The sequence below is a fragment of the Panthera onca genome, chromosome C1, assembly GCF_046562875.1.
Source record: "Panthera onca isolate mPanOnc1 chromosome C1, mPanOnc1 haplotype 2, whole genome shotgun sequence".
In the NCBI taxonomy this organism is placed as follows: Eukaryota; Metazoa; Chordata; class Mammalia; order Carnivora; family Felidae; genus Panthera; species Panthera onca.
Genome location: NC_138346.1, coordinates 121,985,329 through 122,004,221, shown reverse-complemented (window position 1 = coordinate 122,004,221; position 18,893 = coordinate 121,985,329). Strand labels below are relative to the sequence as shown.

The following is an 18,893-nucleotide window of genomic DNA, read 5'->3' as shown; positions in this document are numbered from 1 at the left end:
GTGGGTCTGGAGTTAGAAGCAAATATTTCTAATGCAACGCACGCTCAACCACGAACGGAACCGGCCCAGCCGCGTCTCTGCACGGTGCTCTGGCTTCTTCGCTCACGGGATGGAGAGAACACTGGCCTCTACGGGGATTTGAGGAGTGGGAGCGGGGAAGGAAGTGATATATGCAGAAGCACTCTGGGCTCTTGAGAGGAAAAGCGCCATTAAAATCCAAGGCATTATCACCATTACCGACGTGACCGTTGTTCTTTGGTAGACTTACCCAAGTGGCCTTGGGGCAGGATCTGGTGGTGCTGAGGGACTTTAACTACCCAGTTATCTGCTGGAAAAGCAATATAGCAGGCCACAGATCATCAAACAAGTTCTTGGAAGGGGTCGGGGGAAATCTCTTAGCACAAAAGATATAGGAAGTAAACAGCGTAGCTGCCCTTCACTGGATCCTTAACAATGAGGAATTAGTTGCAGATTTAAAAATAGAGAGTCCGTGGTTAAGGCAAGCACAAACCGACAGGAAAACAGTCAAGAGAATGGGCATTCAGTTCAACAATTTCAACTCTACAAATATTCAGCAAGCACCGACCCTATGCAAAGCACCATGCTAGGCATTGCAAAGAAAAAAAAAAAGTCTAAGAAACAAAACAATGTCAAGATAATTAGGTGTGTGAGAGAGATTTAAAAAAAAAAACAAAAACAGAAGTACGAAAGAAAGGAACCCTGTTGGTGAGAAAAGAAAGAAGTAGGCAAGACCCTGTGTCTACTCTTTCCTTCTCGCTTGAAGAGAACTACATCAAAAACGTACAGGTGTAAATAAATATGTAAAGGGAATCATCACAAGGCTAGGGGAGAGAACAGTTTGAGTAGTTGAGAAAAGGTTAAAGGTTAGTTTTAAAACTTCCCTGTCTTGTTTAAAATCATGGCATTAAAAGTTTAATTCTCTTTTTACTAAAAACAGAACTAGGAGAGAATTGAGATGTTAATGAAAACATCCTGATACTATGGATGATTAAACACAACAGGAGCAAACACAGGTCGTGCCCGAGTCCCCAGCCACAACCGTCACCCACCCAGACCCAGACGAGGCCAGCTTACATGGAGGTGGGGGCCCACCAAGCATCCTTGGAAACTGGCTAAGCTTTAAAAGGAAGGCTATGCTCCAGGAAGACGTAAGAGGTCCCACCCACTGACTTTGAAAACACAATTTCAATAGGGAAGAGACATTTAGGGCAATGCCAACCCTTATACCCCCAAAACCCAGACAGCAAATCCTTTTTAATAATGTGCTCTCAGATTTAAAATCCTCCCACAAAAGGCCAACCCTCATAAGTGAGATTTCAAGGTAGGCCTCTACCCACTCCATCTGGGACTTAATTCCCACATGGGAGCCAACAGGCGTCCTGGATTCCTGATTTTCCTCCAAGCTGAGCTGGCAGTGCTGGTGTTGACAGAGGGCAGCCAGTGCTCAGATCTGGGATGCCCCCTCCAGCCTGCAGACATACCCCCGTGCTCTGCCTAACTGGGGGTTGCTAAGTGTGGGCAGGTGAGTGGAGAAGGGAGACAGGTGAACTGGTTTTGCCTGCCAGAGCTGACTTGAACCCTTGAGTTCCAAAAGCCCCGCCCTCCCCTCCCTCCCCCTCCCCCGCAGCTCATCTGTCCCCTGACTCCTCTTAAATGATGCCAGCTACAGACCAGACCACGGGGAGCAGAAGGAGACAGCACATCTTCTCTACTTACTGATGGGGAGGACGATGATGGGGATGTTCTTGGGCCGCTTGCTCTCCTTGTCGATGAATTCCCCGGTGACCGTTTTCTCTCTCTCTGTCACACGACAGTTGTATTTCCCGCTGTCATCCTGGCGGAGGTGATAGATCTTCAGCACAAAGACACTGTCGCTCTCTTTGGCCACTTTCAGCTGGCCCCTGGCTTCCCGATGGGCAAATTCACTGTTGAGGACCGGCACTGCGTTGGGCCCCATGCTGGCAATGAGTGAGCTGTTGAAGGCCCAGGAGACGGCAAAGTAACGGTCGGGAACGTTCTGAGCCTCCAGGATGCATCTGAACTCCACCGGTTCACCCACCGTGTACAGCCGCTTCTCCGTTTCCAGCCGCACGGTGAACTCTTTGTCTAAGAAAACGAATTAACAAAACGATGGATGCCTTCTGGGTGAATGAGGGCCCCCGGCTAACCCAAGTGCACCAGCAAATTCCCACCCCCCATGCCTTCTTTACAGTGCCAACCACAGCACTTCCCCCCTTGTCTTCAGAGAAAAACCCAGAGTCTTCAGAGACATTCCTGAGGGTCACAGACAGAACTCAAAGGCAGCTAGACCCAGACAGTCTAAGGGGCTTGTTACCTCAGTTAAGACGCGTGGGGGGTCCGTCTGCAGCCTATGACGCAGAGGTCAACAAGGTCTATCATCCCTGACATCGCTTACCCAGGCCTACCCTTGATCTATATACTCCCAGAACCCCATGTAAGCAGCAGGATTGCAAACACTTTCTGCAAATGTTGTAGGACTCACCCCCACTGACACGTGAGACAAAATTACAGTGCTGACCCCAATCCTCATAAACGCTCAAAAAAATACATACACTGAAATATGGTCTCCACTGCCACATGGGTACTGGAAATCAGACACAGGTAAGACAACCCTTCACACAATTCCAAGGGCAAAGGGAAAACCAAAGTCTCTCCATGAGTTACCACCTGTCAGATAAAATCTCAAGAAAGATGGAGAGGGAAAATTTTTACCCACTTCCACCAAAAGCTAATGACCTCTGAAATGGACAATGAATCCAAGCACCCTTCAGAAAGCTGGGTGTCTGATCAGGAATGGGGGGGTACTCAAAGAAGGGCTCATCACCACTAACAGCATCCCACGCACAGTGAGACAGTGGAAGGCTCTCATGCCTCCCAGGTTCAGCCTCTAAGCTCTAAGATGCTCTAAGAGCTCTAAGCTCTCAGCCTCTAAGATGACGCATGGATGGTGCTTCACCTGCTAGCATCTCTCTCTCTAAGAGTCTGCATGCAGGACAGACTCCCTGACTAAAATCGACAGAAACAGAAGAAAAGACAACCAGCGCTGCCACCAGTGGGGAAGCAGAGGCTTTTAAGCAGGACATTGCACACTCTCGATAACTTTCCTTCCCCCTCCCTCCCTATCCCCATTCAAGGAATCACCCAGAGCCCTGGCCTCAGAGTTCCCAGGCAATCCCACGGATTGCCTTGCACAGTGATGCCCCCTACTCTGTCTCTAGCACTCACTTCGTGCCTTCCAGGCACTGCTACCGACCTGACCTTGGCCTTACAGCTCTCTCTTACCTGGTCTCTCCACATCAGACCCAACCTGCTTAATCAACCTCCACCTGGCCTCCATGGCTTTTTGCTTCTAGAACCCAGATCTAACTGTCATTCCTTCCTTTAAAATCTCTATTTCCCCTCTCTAAGTATCTGCAGCAGTGATTTTTAAGCATTCCTTGGTGGGGGGCGGGGGTGGTGCAGAGGCAAGGGACTTTGTTCCTACAAAACCTTGTGTCGCCCAATATAGACAGCATTTGGTTGAAGCAGGCGAGGGAACGCTGTGGCCCTCACACGCCTTCCTCCAGCACCTCCTGGCGCGCACAGACACATGGACACACACACACCTCCACGTGCAACCTCTCAGCCAGCTCTAAGGGCTTCCTAAGATCCCAAGAACAGCTTGCAAACACCTGGTCGGTGGAGTCAAGGCCAAGCTCCAGATCACAATATGTGGGGCTTCTGGCCGCCTTTCCTTCCTCTTCTCCTCACTCATTCCCAGGACACAAGCTCGCCCCACGCTGGACTCCTCTCTGCTTGCCAAACACAGCACACAATTTTGAGCCTTTATGCTTGTCCCTCTGACGCCTCTGCAGGCTTCAGATTTGGCTCAACTCACCAAACTCGTTGGCTTTCTTGGATTTGCCTTAATGCTCCCATCCAGGGAAAACTTAATGTTGCGAGACCACCCCCCCGTCACCGTGTCCCTGAGCGCTGGACGCACAATAGCATCGCAGCATTCAATACACTCTACTTAGCCACCGGCCTTCACATCCACACCTTCCCTGAGTGCAGCCTCCAAGAGGCGTTCATCTTTGAAACCCCGGTGCCACACCTTGAATTCAGCAGAGACATCTTAAATGTTTACTGAAATGAACTAAGAGAAGAACAAAGCTGGGGCTGCAACCATTGAACCCGAAGAGCCCAGAGGCACAGAGTAACACCATCAATTTTTTTTTTTTTCCAATCTGGTTTTCCCTTTGCTGGCTTCGTCTGAATACATTTGCTGGGCAAATGCAAAAAGTCCTAATCCCAAATTGGTAAGATTAAAATAAAGATTAACTGATGCAACCTAATTTAAAAGCATTAAGATTCAAAATTTGGTCCAGACTTTTGAAGCCGATCTTAAAACCATCCAGGAAGGGAAAGGATAAATATGAAATCAAGTGGCTTCCACAGATGTCTTAGTACTGGAAGATCCAGAAGCTGCTAAATGCTCTGGGTCCTGGAGAGCAGATAAAACACTCCCTTTCCGGGAGCCAATGCTTCTCATCAAAGCCCATCAGATGTCCAGAGAATCACTCCTGCCCTATCACCCATGGAGCTGTGCTTGACGACACGAGTGGTGGTGGAATTGCCTGGACAGCGTACTGGAAATCCAGCTTCCCAGATCCCAGCCCAGGTGCCTGGTTCAGGAAAGCAGACTGTTGGGCAAGTCGGAAGCACTGCTCTACAGGGACCTATGAACAAGTGGCAGAAGACCAAGGCCACTGACTATATGTAGCAAATGGGAGTGTGACGTTAAGGACAGGTCCCGAAGAGGAGACCCCACCGGCACCACAGCTCACCTGCTGCACCTACACATCTCCAACGCCAGCCCCTCACCAGAGGTGAGCGGCAACACATGGAAGGTCCGCGGGCCACTGTTGTGCCTGATGATGGCACAATCACCACCCTGCAACCAAAGCCAGGGGACTGAAGGCTCATGGAGAGCCCTCCCCCAGCCCCACGGAGGCAGCCAGCGACAGTGGTCGGCTCTGATCTGGAGCACGGCTGGACTCAGGGGCATGGGGAGCACAGTGTGAGACTGCGGAAGAATAATACGAGCAGGCAGGAAAGGAATCGGCTCATGGTGCTGCCATCTTCTTGCCCCAGCTATAAACATGTCACTTGACCTCCTCTTTCACCAGATTTATGGAAGAATCTGGCACTCACCAGGCTGGCCTTGCCAAACCCTCCCATGACCTCTCTCGGGAACCCCCACAAAGCAATCTGCCCCTGGCATCTGTCCCACCACTGCCTGACCTCGCAGAACTTCTGAGGGACTCTGAAAGAATAGGCGATTAAGCATTTCGGAAATGGTAAAACACCACCAAAGACATATCATTAATATAAAAAAATAATAACTTAAGCCAAAATTTCTCTAGATCATAATTTCATACCTCTGGTGGAAGGCTCACAATCTCAAATGTCTTTCACAAATGAAACAGGACTGGTCCCCAAAACAGGCAACATCATCAAAGGGGGCAGACCAGTGTGGCTAATGGGGGAACCCAGTCATCAGACACAAACAGTTTATGTGACATCTCCCAGTTTTTAAAATGAATTTGTAATTCAAGGAAATATAAAATTCCAGGTAGGTCCAAGAAACCAGGTCTGTAAGCCGGACTCGGTCCGGGCTGCCCTCTCCAAGACTCACTAGTCGGTCAGATGGTATGTAGGTATCTATACATTCCTAGGACTTTCAGAGGTCACCAGAGAAGGAGTTGGCACACCCTCCCAGCGTCTGACAACCCGCACCGTCAGGCAGAGAATGGGGACGAGAGAGACTGACCAGTGGGCTGGACGTTGACCACGGTTCCCTCGGAACGCTTTCGGGTCATGGCATACCACGAGCCATCCGGATCCTGGATCCACTCGGCAGCCTCACAGTAGAACTCGCCCTGGTCGGAGGGCCGCAGGTGGAAGACGGTGAGGCGGAAGGTGGTGCTCCCCAGCTTGTCCAGCCGTACCTCCCCCAGACTCTGCCTCTGCGCATAGTCGCTGCTGGAGTGAAGCACGAAATCTCGGCTCAGGGAAATCACCTCCACGGGCTTCTCGCCCCCTCTCTGCCGGAGCCAGGCCACAGACAGGTGGCTGTGCTGGAACGTCTCCGTGGCCACCTCACAAGTCAGCTCCAGAGGGTCCTGCTCCACTTTGTGCAGAGTCTGCGGTATGGCCGTGGTCTGCAGAGTGTCAGGGATCACTGCAACACAGAAGCATCCCGAGCACACGGTCACAAAGCCGCAGAATCAGTCTCACAGTCACGGGGGCCAGCCGCCCACCCCACCCAGCCTTCGGCAATCACCGTGAGGCCGCAGGTGACCCCAGGTGGCACAGAAACAGAAGGGATTTTCTCTTTGGGTTTGGACTGCAACTTTTTGACACTTACCTGTTTGGTATTTTAATAACTTTTAGATAACAGGCGGATGTATTTCGTTTCACGTACTAAACGAAGTCCCTGAAAATACTGCGTGAAACGAATTCTCTTTTTAAGCTCAGATGGTTTGCTTTGGTACCGCTTCAGGATACTTTCACTTGGCTTCTGACCGATCTTCCAAAGGAAACAGTTCCTAGAAGTTTACATTTCTGTGTGCCCGGCTCACCTCCTCCCTGCTCGCCATCCCACCCCCACCTCCCCCCGACTCACGTCAGCAATGCATTGCTCTAGGAAGGCTAGGTTTCAGAAAATCTTTTTGGTAGAGGAAAGCAAGAGCATCCTTGGTTGTCTGATAGGCTGGATTTTCATATAATTCATGTGTCAAAGTGGTCTGGGCTGGAAGAAGCCATAGTTTGGGCAAGCGAGGACGCTGCCTCTTGGCCACTTGGTCGGAACCATACTCTGGAGACTAAACACGGCCCCTCTCGGCCTGATGGGGACACCCCAATGACAACCAGTGTGTGTTTCCTCAGCACACCCACCTCGGGCCTGGCTCTCGGAGGCCTCCTGATAGGACGTGGCAGGAACGGCGAGCTTGGCGTGGAGGGCGGGGGGATTTCTGGGTGGACAGTGTGGGGCTGCAATGTTCACCCATGAGGACGGTCAACAATACCAAGGCTGTTCTGTCCTTCTGCCCCAAGTCTTAACTTTCCAGTTTTTATTATCACAACTATGCCTGGAGATCATGACTCGGGCAGAAAAAGAAGACAAGCCTCAATACTGGTGACCTTTCATGTCAGCAAGCATGGGGGCCCAGTGCCATCCACACCTAAATGTGTCCCCTCCCCTACTGCCAGCTCCCGTCTGAGCAAGGACCTACAGCCGTATCCGCTTCCTGACTGAGCAGTGCCCCCGGTGTCACTGAGCCAGTCCAAGGGCCTGCCATCTGCAAGCCCTTTCACTTCTCTTCCAGCTGATGTCCTATGCTCCGTCTTTCTCGTCATTTCTTCGGGCAACCACAGATGTCCTTGCCTTGTATCCCCTATCCTCTTTCACCAGCTACAGGGTCCGTTAGCCTTCTCTGAATTCTTTTTTTTTTTTTTTTTTTAATGTTTATTTTTGAGAGAGAGACAGAGAGAGAGCGGGAGAGGGGCAGAGAGAGAGGGACAGAAGATCCCAAGCAGGCTCTGTACTGACAGCAGAGAGCCTGATGCAGGGCTCAAACTCACGAACTGTGAGACCGTGACCTGAGCTGAAGTCGGGACACTTAACCGACTGAGCCACTTAGGTGCCCCTTCCTTCTCTGAATTCTTAACACCTGCACTACAGTTTTCATAAGTTTTAGCCTCAACCTGCTATGTATTCACAAGCGAACCCACAACCTTTGTTCACTCATGCTAGGTGTTAACCACTCAAATGTGTGGGGAACTTTGGTCTTTTGGGGTTTTTTTTTCAAGTGAAATAAAGTTGCACTATTAAAGAAGCGACTCGGTGTTATGGACTCCATGTTTATTTCCTCCCCTCCCCCCCCCCCCAAATCCACATGGTAAATCCCAGTGGGTCCCACACACAGTGGTGTCTGGAGGTGAGGCCTCTGCAGGGGGGTGATTAAGTCAGGAAGGTAGAACCCTCATGAATGGGATTAGTGCCCTTGGAAAGGGACCTCAGTGAGCTCTCTCATTCCCTTTCTGCCACGGGAGCAGACAATGAGAAGTCAGAAGTCGGCAACCCAGAAGAGGGCCACCCCGCCCAGAACCAACTGTGCCGGCACTTGGATCTTGGACTCGCAGCCTCCAGAACCGTGAGAAGTAAATGCCTGTTGCTGAAGTCACCCAGTCTGCGGTATTTTGTTAACAGCGGCCCGAGTGGACCTGCTCGGGTGGGACACCGGCCACGGGAAACATCACCTCCTTACCTACTAGGTTCATCTTGGCACTGTAACTCCCAAAGTACCGCTCATCCGTGTTGGGCGTGTGGCACTCGTACTCCCCGGCATCCCGGGCCTGGAGATCGGTGATGTGCAACAAGGCCGAGTTCCCCTGGACCCTCTCCACGTAGATCTTCCCCCCACGGACGCGCTGGGTATAGATGGCATAAGGGAAGGAAGAGTCCACGGTGCTGACGATCTGGACCTCGCGCTCCGGGGCGGACGGCAGGTAAATGGACCACTGGAAATTCTGCTCAGCAGGCCCCTGGTAGCCACTCACGTTGCACCAGATGGTGATGTGGGAGCCCTCCGTGCGGTACAGGGGTCCTTCCTGGACGGCAACATGCCGCTGTGCCAGCACTATACCTGGGGGGGACACACACACAGGCTCGCTTACTCCTCAGACCAAGATGCAGCGCAGGCAGCAATCTCCAAAGGCTCTGTTGTTTGTATGACATGGTAATATAAATAGCTTACTGGCCCTTTCGGAGGCGCTCTGTGATTTATAAATATTAATTAAAACACTCGGTGGTAAAGCTCTGTCCCTAATTTGCATATATGGAAATCGGATCGCGCAAAGTCGTGGTTCTGTTACTTATTCAACAGCTGACCCCTGGGAGTTTCATTTAGTCCCTCTGTTTGTCATCTGTGTGGCGGTTTTATATCTATTTATTAACGCTGTTTATAAAGTTTTTAATAAAACGAGCAGGAAAAGTTGAATACCTGGCACACAGTCAGATGAAAACAAATAAAAGCAACCGTCTTGCAATCTGGGCCTGCAGGCAGGGAGGAGTCCCGGCGCCCTTTCTTTGGAGCTGCAGCCTGTGTTTTCGAATGTGGCTACTCCCGGGACACCACGTGGAGGAGTGTGACTTACCTCCTCTACCCTCCTTGAATGGGGGCAGAGCTGAGCTCCTGCAGGCTGCAGCAGCCTTAAGTCGAGTGAGTGCCCCTGAGTGTGAATGTGCAGGGCTGAAGGGGATCCCTGCTGCCCAGATGCCCACACGTTGCCAATGGCAGGTGATGGGGGGCTGACAGTGCAGACCCATAACAAGGAAGCAAGCCTGCCCTTAGTATGGTGGCTCTGATTACCCACCAGTCCCCCTGCCTTCCACCTGGGATATGCTTCTCTGGGGTCCCCTCTGCCTCCTCCATGTTTTTCTTTTTTTTTTTAAAAATTTTCAACGTTTTTTATTTATTTTTGGGACAGAGAGAGACAGAGCATGAACGGGGGAGGGGCAGAGAGAGAGGGAGACACAGAATCGGAAACAGGCTCCAGGCTCCGAGCCATCAGCCCAGAGCCTGACGCGGGGCTCGAACTCACGGACCGCGAGATCGTGACCTGGCTGAAGTCGGACGCTTAACCGACTGCGCCACCCAGGTGCCCCTCCTCCATGTTTTTCTTAACACGGTCTCCCCAGTAGACTCAGGGGTGAGGAAATATGGTGAGTTTCACTTCTCATTCCATGCCAGCCTAACGCTGATCCTGCCTGAGCTACTGAGCAGGTGGGAGGGGGCACATGCCCTTGGGCTTCCTTCCCTGAAGCAGCAGCAGCCGGGCACAGCAGTGAGGCAGGTGAGTTCTAGCCACAGCTCTGCCAGGAATTGGAGCGGGATGTGTCATCTGGGACAAGTTGCTTTTCCTTTCTAGACCTGAATCTCTTCAACCACAATATTATTTTTTTAATGTTTATTTACTTTTGAGAGAGACGGACAGACAGACAGAGTGTGAGTGAGGGAGGGGCAGAGAGAGAGAGAGACACAGAATCCACAAAGCAGGCTCCAGGCTCTGAGCTGTCAGCACAGAGCCCGATGTGGGGCTCAAACCCACAGACCGTGAGATCATGACCTGAGCTGATGTTGGACACAACTGACTGAGCCATCCAGGTGCCCCTAAAATGATTTCTAAGAAGGCTTGGGAGTAGACTAGCACATGTGCCGATGCTGACTTTGTCACTTCCTAGCTGTGACTCTGGATAAGTAACTTAACCTCCCCAAGCTTCAGTTTCCTCATCTGGAAGAAGGGCATAATTATGTGTGCCTCCCAGAGCTATCGAAAAGACTCAGTAAGAGAACATGTGCAAAGCCCCTGATACACAGTCCAGCCCACAAATACTCCTCCGTAAAGAGCCGCTAGCTAACCCTTTCTGGCTGGAACGTTCTGTAGCTCTGGATCCGCAGGGTTTGGCCAGGGATCACCCAAGGACATTCCAATGGCCCCTTGACAATGACAGCATCTCTGGGCCACCCACAGCTGCAGCGCACTTCCACTCCGTGAAACCTTCCCTCTCCCCCTCTAGAAAGGAATCGCAGCTGCCCCCAGCGTAAACCTATCTCATGGGGGTCCAGCTGGTGAACAGCCGGTACAGCTCAAGTACTAGCAGGACGCAGCTCTAAGCCCAGTCCGGGGGCGCAGCTTGCGGGGGGGGCAGGGCTTGTACCTCAAAGCAAGCTGATCTAATCGACAAGATGACAGACTTTAAAACAGACCCTGCAAGGCAAGACCCGTGGCTTATGAACCGTAATTCACGGAGAATCTTTTCCCCCAAACGAAATCTTGCCCAGAACCTCATCTTGGCTTCAGCACCAGAAAGTGGGAACTGAAAAAATGAGGGGTGGGAACCGAATCAACAGATCATGGTGGTGTGTGAATTTACCCGATCCATTCTGTTTGACAGCATTGATTACGATATCGAAAGTCATTGAGAAGACAGCTCATTAGTTATTTTCAGTCTCTTAAAATGTGGTGTATAACATTTTGACTATGTGTACTCTTTTTATGACAACTTAAAATATCTATATGGTGACATTTAAATCAAATGTTTGCAGTTCTCTAGAAACGCAGAACTCTGAAAACAATGTAACTATAGTCATAACATTTAGGTCTCTTTGCACTTCAGCGTTCTGTTAACCAACAGCCACCACCACTCGTCGCCGCCGGCTGCAAAGAAGGCTGGAGGCAGGTCGGGAGCCAGCTTCTTCCTTGAAGACGCTACTTCTCAACCTTGCTCTACGGTACTATCACCAGGGAGCTTTACAAAATAGCAGGGCCTGGACCCCACCTGAGGGAACTGGGCATTCGCATTTCTAAAATGCCCAGTGCATGGCAGGGTCAGGAACTGCTCCTCCCGGGTGTCTCCACATAGTGGCAACCAGGTGTCCAAATGAGAAAACATGTCCTAACGTTCAAGCTCTCAGTGGCTTTCAGCTCCTTCCTTCTGCACACTCCACATCGATTTGGGTCAAGAAAGTTTCACTCTTCCCCAGTGACTGGGTGGACGGGCGGCCCATCAGACACTGGCTATTGTGAGGCAGTGCTGAGCTTACTCAGCCTCAGCCCGCATCCAACCCACAGACCTTCCCAAAGTGCTTGGTCCTTGGATAGTACACACCACCCCCTGAAAAGCAAACAGTGTTAAGTGGCATTAAGGAGCCAGGGCAGTGGGGTCAGAACAACTTGTCCAAGCCAGAAGCAGGTTATAAGCAGCACTGCCAAACAAACAAATAAGTACTGGGTTGTACTTGAGTCACACACATTCAGCTGCACCCATGTTTTCGTTATCTCCTTAATTTCCTTCCTGCCCCACAAAGGGCTTTTGACCCCTGAAGATAATGCCATTCTTAGGGAATGGACCCTAACATAGAAGTAAAAATTACCTTATTTTCCTCAGTCTTATTCCCTTTGTGCACCCCACCCTCCATAGTTCCTTCTCCAGCACTGCCCCTCACTTTCTGAGACTTCAAAGAGAACCAGGTCCCCTACCTGGGGCTCAGGCATCCCCTAACCTCATGGCCCCTCCCATCTTCCCTCTAAGGCTACAACAGAAGACTCCCCCTGGGCAGGGATCACCTTTTTTTTTTTAATTAATTTTTTTTCCTTTAGACATTCCTATACTTTTTGAATTCCTCTGCAACAAGCAAATATCACTTATGTAATTTAAAACAAAAGAACAAGTATTCACAGTATTATATAGAATTGAACAGTATTATACAGAACTGCACCAAAAGCAGAAAAAGCGTACAAGACAAAAATAAAAACAAAGAGCAAGGACAACAAATGCAAAACAGTGACGCATGTGGTATATACTAATCCAACCATATCAGTAATCACTTCGAATGTCAATCGCTGGTCTAAATGTGCCAACCAAAAGACAGGGATTGTTAGGGTGGATCTAAAAACAACCCAACTACATCTTATCTACAAGAAATCCACTCTAGATATACAGATGCGTGTAGATTAAAAGTAAACGGATGGAGGAAAACACACCATGTGAACACTAACCAAAGGAAAGCGGGAGTGGCGACATTAATTTCAGACAGAGCAGATTTCAAAGTACAGAGAGTTATCACTGATGATGAAGGACACTACATAGTTCTCCACCAATTCTTAACATGGATGCACATAACAACAACATACTAGATGAGGCAAAAACTGAATAGAACTGTAAGGAGAAACAGATGAATTTGCTATCATAGCTGGTGACTTCGGTACACCTCTGTCAGAAATAGACAGACCTAACAAGCCGAGAATCAGTAAAGACATAGCTGAACTCAACACCATCAATCAACTGAATATAATGGACGACTATTGACCGCTTCATCCAACAACAGCAGAATACACATTCTTCTCAAGCTCACATGGAACATTCACCAAAACAGACCACATTCTGGGCCATAAAACACACCTTAACAAATTGAAAAGATTAGAAATCATACACTGTCTGCTAGCAGACCACAATGGTATTAAGCTAGAAATCAATAACAGAAAAATAATTGGAAAATCCCGAACTGTGGATATCAAACAACATACTTCTAGAGAATACCTGGGTCACAGGAGAAATCTCAAGAGATATTTAAAAGTACAGTATTTTGAATTAAATGAAGATGAAAGCACAGCTTATCAAAATGTGTGATATTCAGGGAAAACAGTGCTTCAAGGGAAATTTTATAGTATTGAATGCATGTATTAGAAAAGAAGAAAGATCTTAGTTTAATTTTTTTTTTACACATTTATTTATTTTTGAGAGACAGAGTGAGACACAGTGGGAGCAGGGGAGGGGCAGAGAGAGGAGACACAGAATTCAAAGCTCCAGGCTCCAGGCTCCGAGCAAGCGGTCAGCACAGAGCCCGACGTGGGGTTCAAACCCATGAACCGTGAGATCATGACCTGAACCGAAGTCGGATGCTCAACCAACTGAGCCACCCAGGCGCCCCAAAAAGAAGAGAGATCTCAAATCAGTAATGTAAATTTCCTCCTTAGGAAAATAGAAAATGAAAAGCAAACGAAGTCCAAAGTAAGCAGAAGAAATCACAAGAATCAGAGGAGAAATCAATGATATTGAAAACAGGAAATCAATAGAGAAAAATCAACAAAATCAAAAGCTGGTTCTTTGAATAGATCAATAAAATCAATAAGCCCCTAGCCAGACTAAGAAAAAGAGAAAGGACACCAATTACTAATATCAAAAGTGAAAGAAAAGACATCACTACAGAGTCTGTGAAAATTAAAAGGATAATAAAGGAATCCTATGAACAATTCTGTGCCTACAAATTTGATAACCTAGATGAAATGGATCAATTCCTTGAAAGACACCATCTGTGAAAACTCAAACAAGGAATAGATGATTTCAATACACCTATACTTAAAGAAATCGAATCAATAATTAATAACCTTCCAAAGCAGAAAGCACCAGGCCTAGATAAATAAAAATAAATGGTAAATTTATTCACTGGTAAATTCTATTGAACATTTAAGGGAAAAAGTATAACAACTCTCTATAATCTCTTTCAGAAAATAGACAGATGGAATACTTCCTAACTCATTCTATGAGGCCAGCACTACCCTAATACTCACTAGACACAGGCATTCTAAGAAAACTACAGGTCAATACCTCTTATGAACACAGATGCAAAAATCCTCCAAAATATCAGCAAATCAAACTCAATGATTTACAGAAAGAATTATACACCAAGACCATGTGGGACTTATCCCAGATATGCAAGGCTGATTCAATATTTGAAAACCAATTAATGTAATCTAGCACATCAATGGGCTAAAAAGAAAAATCACATGATCGTATCAATAGAAGGAGGAAAAGCATTTGACAAAATCCAAACACCATTCATTATAAAAACTCAGTAAACTAGGAATACGGGGCAGTTTTTCCAACTTGATAAAGAATATCTACAAAAATCCTATAGCTAACATCAGACCTAATGGTGAGAGACTCAAAGCTTCCCCACTAAGATCAAGTACAATGCAAGGATCTTCCTTCTTACAACTTCTTTTCAATATCATACTTCTCTTCAATATTATCAAGTCCTTGCTAATGCAATAAGGCAAGTAAAGGAAATACAAGATATACAAATTAGGAAGGAAGAGAAAAAAACTGTCTTTGTTTGCAGATGACACGATTGTCTATATAAAAAAAATCTAAGGGAATTAACAAAAAAACAAACAAAACAAAACCCTAGAACAAATAAATGATGACAACAATACTGCAGGATATAAGGTTAATATATAAAGGTCAATTGCCTTCCATATACCAACAATGAATAGAGGAATTTGAAATTGAAAATAATATCATATACATTAGTACTGCCCAAAAATGAAATAGGTAGAAATCTAACAAAATGGTAAAGAACTAAATAAAATCAAAGAACTAAATCAAAGAACTAAATAAATGGAAAAAAACTCAATGTTCTTGGATAAAAAGACTCAATATTGTCAAGATGTCAGTTCTTCCCAACTTTTATCTATAGGTCCAATGCAATCCCAATCAAAAGCGCAGCAAGTTATTTTGTATATACCAACAACCTGATTCTAAATTTTATACAGAGAAGCAAGAGATCCAGAACAGCCAACACTGTATTGAAAGAGAAGAACAGAGTTGAAGGACTGAAACTACCCAACTTTAAGACTTACTATAGGGGCACTTGGGTGGCTCAGTCGGTTGAGCGTCCGGCTTCGGCTCATGATCTCAGGGTTTGTGAGTCATGATCTCACGGTTTGATCTCACGGTTTGTGAGTTCGAGCCCCGCGTTGGGCTCTGTGCTGACAGCTCAGAGCCTGGAGCCTGCTTCAGATTATGTGTCTCCCTCTCTCTCTGCTCCTCCCCCACTTGTGCGCTCGCTCTCTCTCTCTCTCTCGCTCTCTCAAAAATAAGTAAACATTAAAAAAATTTTTTAAAAAATGACTTACTGTAAAGCCACAGTAATGAAACAGCACGGTAATGGAGAAAGAATGGACAAATAGATCAATGGATCAAAACAGAGACCACAGAAAGAGACTCCCATAAATACAGTGAAGTGATCTTACAAAGGGGCAAAGGCGATCCAATAGAGCAAAGGCAGTGTCTTGAGCAAATGGGGCTCACACAACCGTAACATCACATGCAAAAAAATAATAATAATCTAGACACAGGCCTTATACCCTTCACAGAAACTAACTAAAAACAAATCACAGATCAAAATGTAAACTGCAAAACTATAAAACTCCTAGAATATAACATAGGAGGAAGCCTAGATTAACTTGGGTACGGTGACGCCTTTTTAGATACAATACCAAGGGTATGATCCATGTAAGAAATAATTGATAAGCTAAGCTTCATCAAAATTAAACTTCTGTTCTGTGAAAGACAAAATCAAGAGAATTAGAAGACAAGTTGCTGGCTGGGAAAAAATATTTGCAAAAGACACATCTGATAAAAGACTGTTACCCAAAATATACAATAAACTCTTAAAACTCAAAAATAAGAAGAAAAAAAAAAAAACAACGGATTAAAAAAGGGGCTAGAGACCTTAACAGACACCTCACCAAAGAAGATATCAGATGGCAAGTAAGCATATAAAAGGATGCTCCACATCTCATATCCGCAGGGAAATATAAATGAAAACAACAAAAAGATACCATCACACACCTGTAAGAGTGGCCAAAATCTGGAACAATGACAACACCAAACACTGGCAAGGATGTAGGGCTGGAGGAACTCTCATAGCTAGTGGGAATGCAAAATAATATAGCCATACTGGAAGACAGTGGGGGTTTCTAACAAAACTAAGCATACCCTTACCCTATGATCCAGCACTTGTGCTCCATGGCATTACCCAAAGGTGCTGAAAACGTTCGTTTATACAAACACCGGCTCATGAATGTTTATATCGGCTTTATTCCTAATTGTCAAAAGTTGGAAGCAGTCAAGATGTCCTTCAGTAGGCAAACAGATAAACTGTGGTACACCCAGACAACACAATACTATTCAGCATTAAAAAGAAATGAGCTTTCAAACCATGAAAAGACATGAAGGAACTTTAAATACATAGTATTAAATGACAGAAACCAATTAAAAAGAAGGCTTTATAAGAATCCAACTATATGGCATTCTAGAAAAGGCAAAACCGTGGAGGTGATAAAAAGACCAGTGGTTGCAGAGGGTGGGGAGATGAACAGGCAGAGCACAGAGAATTTTAGGGCAGTGAAAATACTTTGTATGATATTGTAATGATGGGCACATTTTATTATACATTTATCCAAACCCACAGAATGTACTACAAGAAGAATGAACCACAGGGTAAACTATGGGCTTCAGGTGATGATGATGTGTCAGTACAGGTACATCCTTGGTAACAAATGTACCACTGTGACGAGTGATATTGATAATGCATGATGCCATTGTGTGCGGAGGCAGGGGCATATGGGAAACTTCTGCATCTTCCTCTCAATTTTGTTGTAAACCTAAAAAAGTTTAAGAGAAAATACTGGGTAATAGGATGGCAAGTGACTTTTATTTTCTTCTTTACATTTTACTCCCTCCCAACCTCCATCCTCTGCAAAGAGTATGTTCTAGTTATAGACATAGGAAAAAAAATTTTAACCAAAAATAAAAATAAGGTATGAATGCTGTATAAAATTTCTTCTTTATTGACTAACACGGTATAATAGAAAATATGTATTTGGTCTTTGTCCCTGGTATGTGGCTCAGAGCTTTGAAAACCCTTGAAATTTCTTGAGTGATAGAAACGTGTTTTGTCATTCATAAAGAGCCCCTTTTCCCCCTAAGGGGTTATGCCAATAATTCAAGGTGGGCCTGTAGACACTTTCAAGAGTGGAGCTGGCCTTCCTTAAAGGATTGAAAATTTCAACCCCACCCCCAAACTCCAGGAAGAGATAGGTACTAGAGTGAGCTCAAACACCAACGACCAATGATTTAATCAACCATGCCCATGCAATGAAACCCCCATATAGAAACCCTAAATGACAGGGTTAGGAAAACCTCCAGGTCAATGTGCAGGGACGGTGACGCACACAGAGAGGACCAGAGGTCACCCTCCATACCTTACCCTATGCACTCATTAGAGCTGACCTGTGCGACCAATAGGAAATGCAGAAATAATGGAGTTTGACTTCCAGGGCTAGGCCATAGTCAACAGGGTTTCTGCCTTGCTCTCTGGGATCACATGCACCATGTCATGAGGACATCAAAGCAGCCTTCTGGGCAGATCTACCTGAGGCCTCCTTCCAACAACCAGCATTTAACTGAGCCACCCGGGGAAGTGGGTCTTCAAGGCCAGCCAAGATGACTGCAACCCCAACCCCCCCCCCCGGGGGGGCACAGAGTGAGAGCCACCCAGTTAAGACGCTCTGAAACTGTATGAGATAACGTTTACTGTTTGTGTGTGTGTGTGTTGTTTGTTGACTTTTTGTATCATTTTAAGAATTTTATCGACAACTGCCATAATTACTGCTTTCACAGAGCGCACATAGCTTCTCCGATCAAAATCCTTTTTTGGAAGACTACATTTTTTTTAAGAACAATTTTAGGTTTACAATAAAATTGAGAAGAACTTACTGTTGTTTTAAGCCTTAAGTTCTGGGGTAATTTGTTTTGTACCAGTATATGACTAATATTGACACCTGTGAGCCCTACAGTTAATGAAAAATTGTGTCCTGTGCCCGTGTATGTGTTTTCTGGAAAAAGGGTCCATAAATTTTAAGATTCTGAAAGCGATTCAACACCCAGAAAAAAAGATTAAGAATATTGCTTTGGACAGTCCATGGTCATTAGGACAGGCCATGTCCTTTTAGATTTAGTTGTGACAGTCTCCAGTCACATAAACAAATGCATGGCATCGCTTAGCTAGCTTTTCAAGATACTACATGTCCAAGGATGCTCTCACTTCTTCCTCTGTACTAAGTTCTAGATGAACCTAGCTAGGGGCAGTATGACTCAGGAGTTAGTGACAAGGAGGGGTCACTGGGCCCGCGAAAACTAGCTTCTCATGCATTTTTTAGAATATGCCGGGGCTCAGTGAAGCCACATCGCTAGGCACGGGACCCAACGGCTATGTTTAAGAAGCATGACTGAGCATGTCAAGGTGACAAAGGATCTAGCTCACCATTCCACACCTGCTCTTCCAGTGTGGCCTCTTCAGTCATCAGAGCTCACTCAGCACCCAGCCGGGACAAATTCCGCCATGCTAGTATGTTTCCGTATCCATAAAATGGGAATCATGTAATGTACCATCCAG

At 46.5% G+C, this 18,893-nt stretch overlaps 1 protein-coding gene across 5 annotated transcripts in view; it reads right to left on the bottom strand.

Annotated features, from left to right (window-relative positions):
* IGSF3 (immunoglobulin superfamily member 3) overlaps window positions 1–18,893 on the bottom strand; it is a 93,385-nt gene that overhangs the window by 30,770 nt on the left and 43,722 nt on the right. For 4 of the 5 annotated variants that reach the window (XM_060625029.2, XM_060625030.2, XM_060625031.2 and 1 more), the window contains 4 exons: window positions 8,355–8,732; window positions 5,855–6,265; window positions 1,738–2,127; window positions 269–328 (listed from right to left, as the gene is read on the bottom strand). In XM_060625029.2, the coding sequence (XP_060481012.1) occupies window positions 269–328; window positions 1,738–2,127; window positions 5,855–6,265; window positions 8,355–8,732 (1,239 nt within the window). The remainder of the gene's footprint in view (window positions 1–268; window positions 329–1,737; window positions 2,128–5,854; window positions 6,266–8,354; window positions 8,733–18,893) is intronic. The other variant, XM_060625033.2, reaches the window with a different exon arrangement.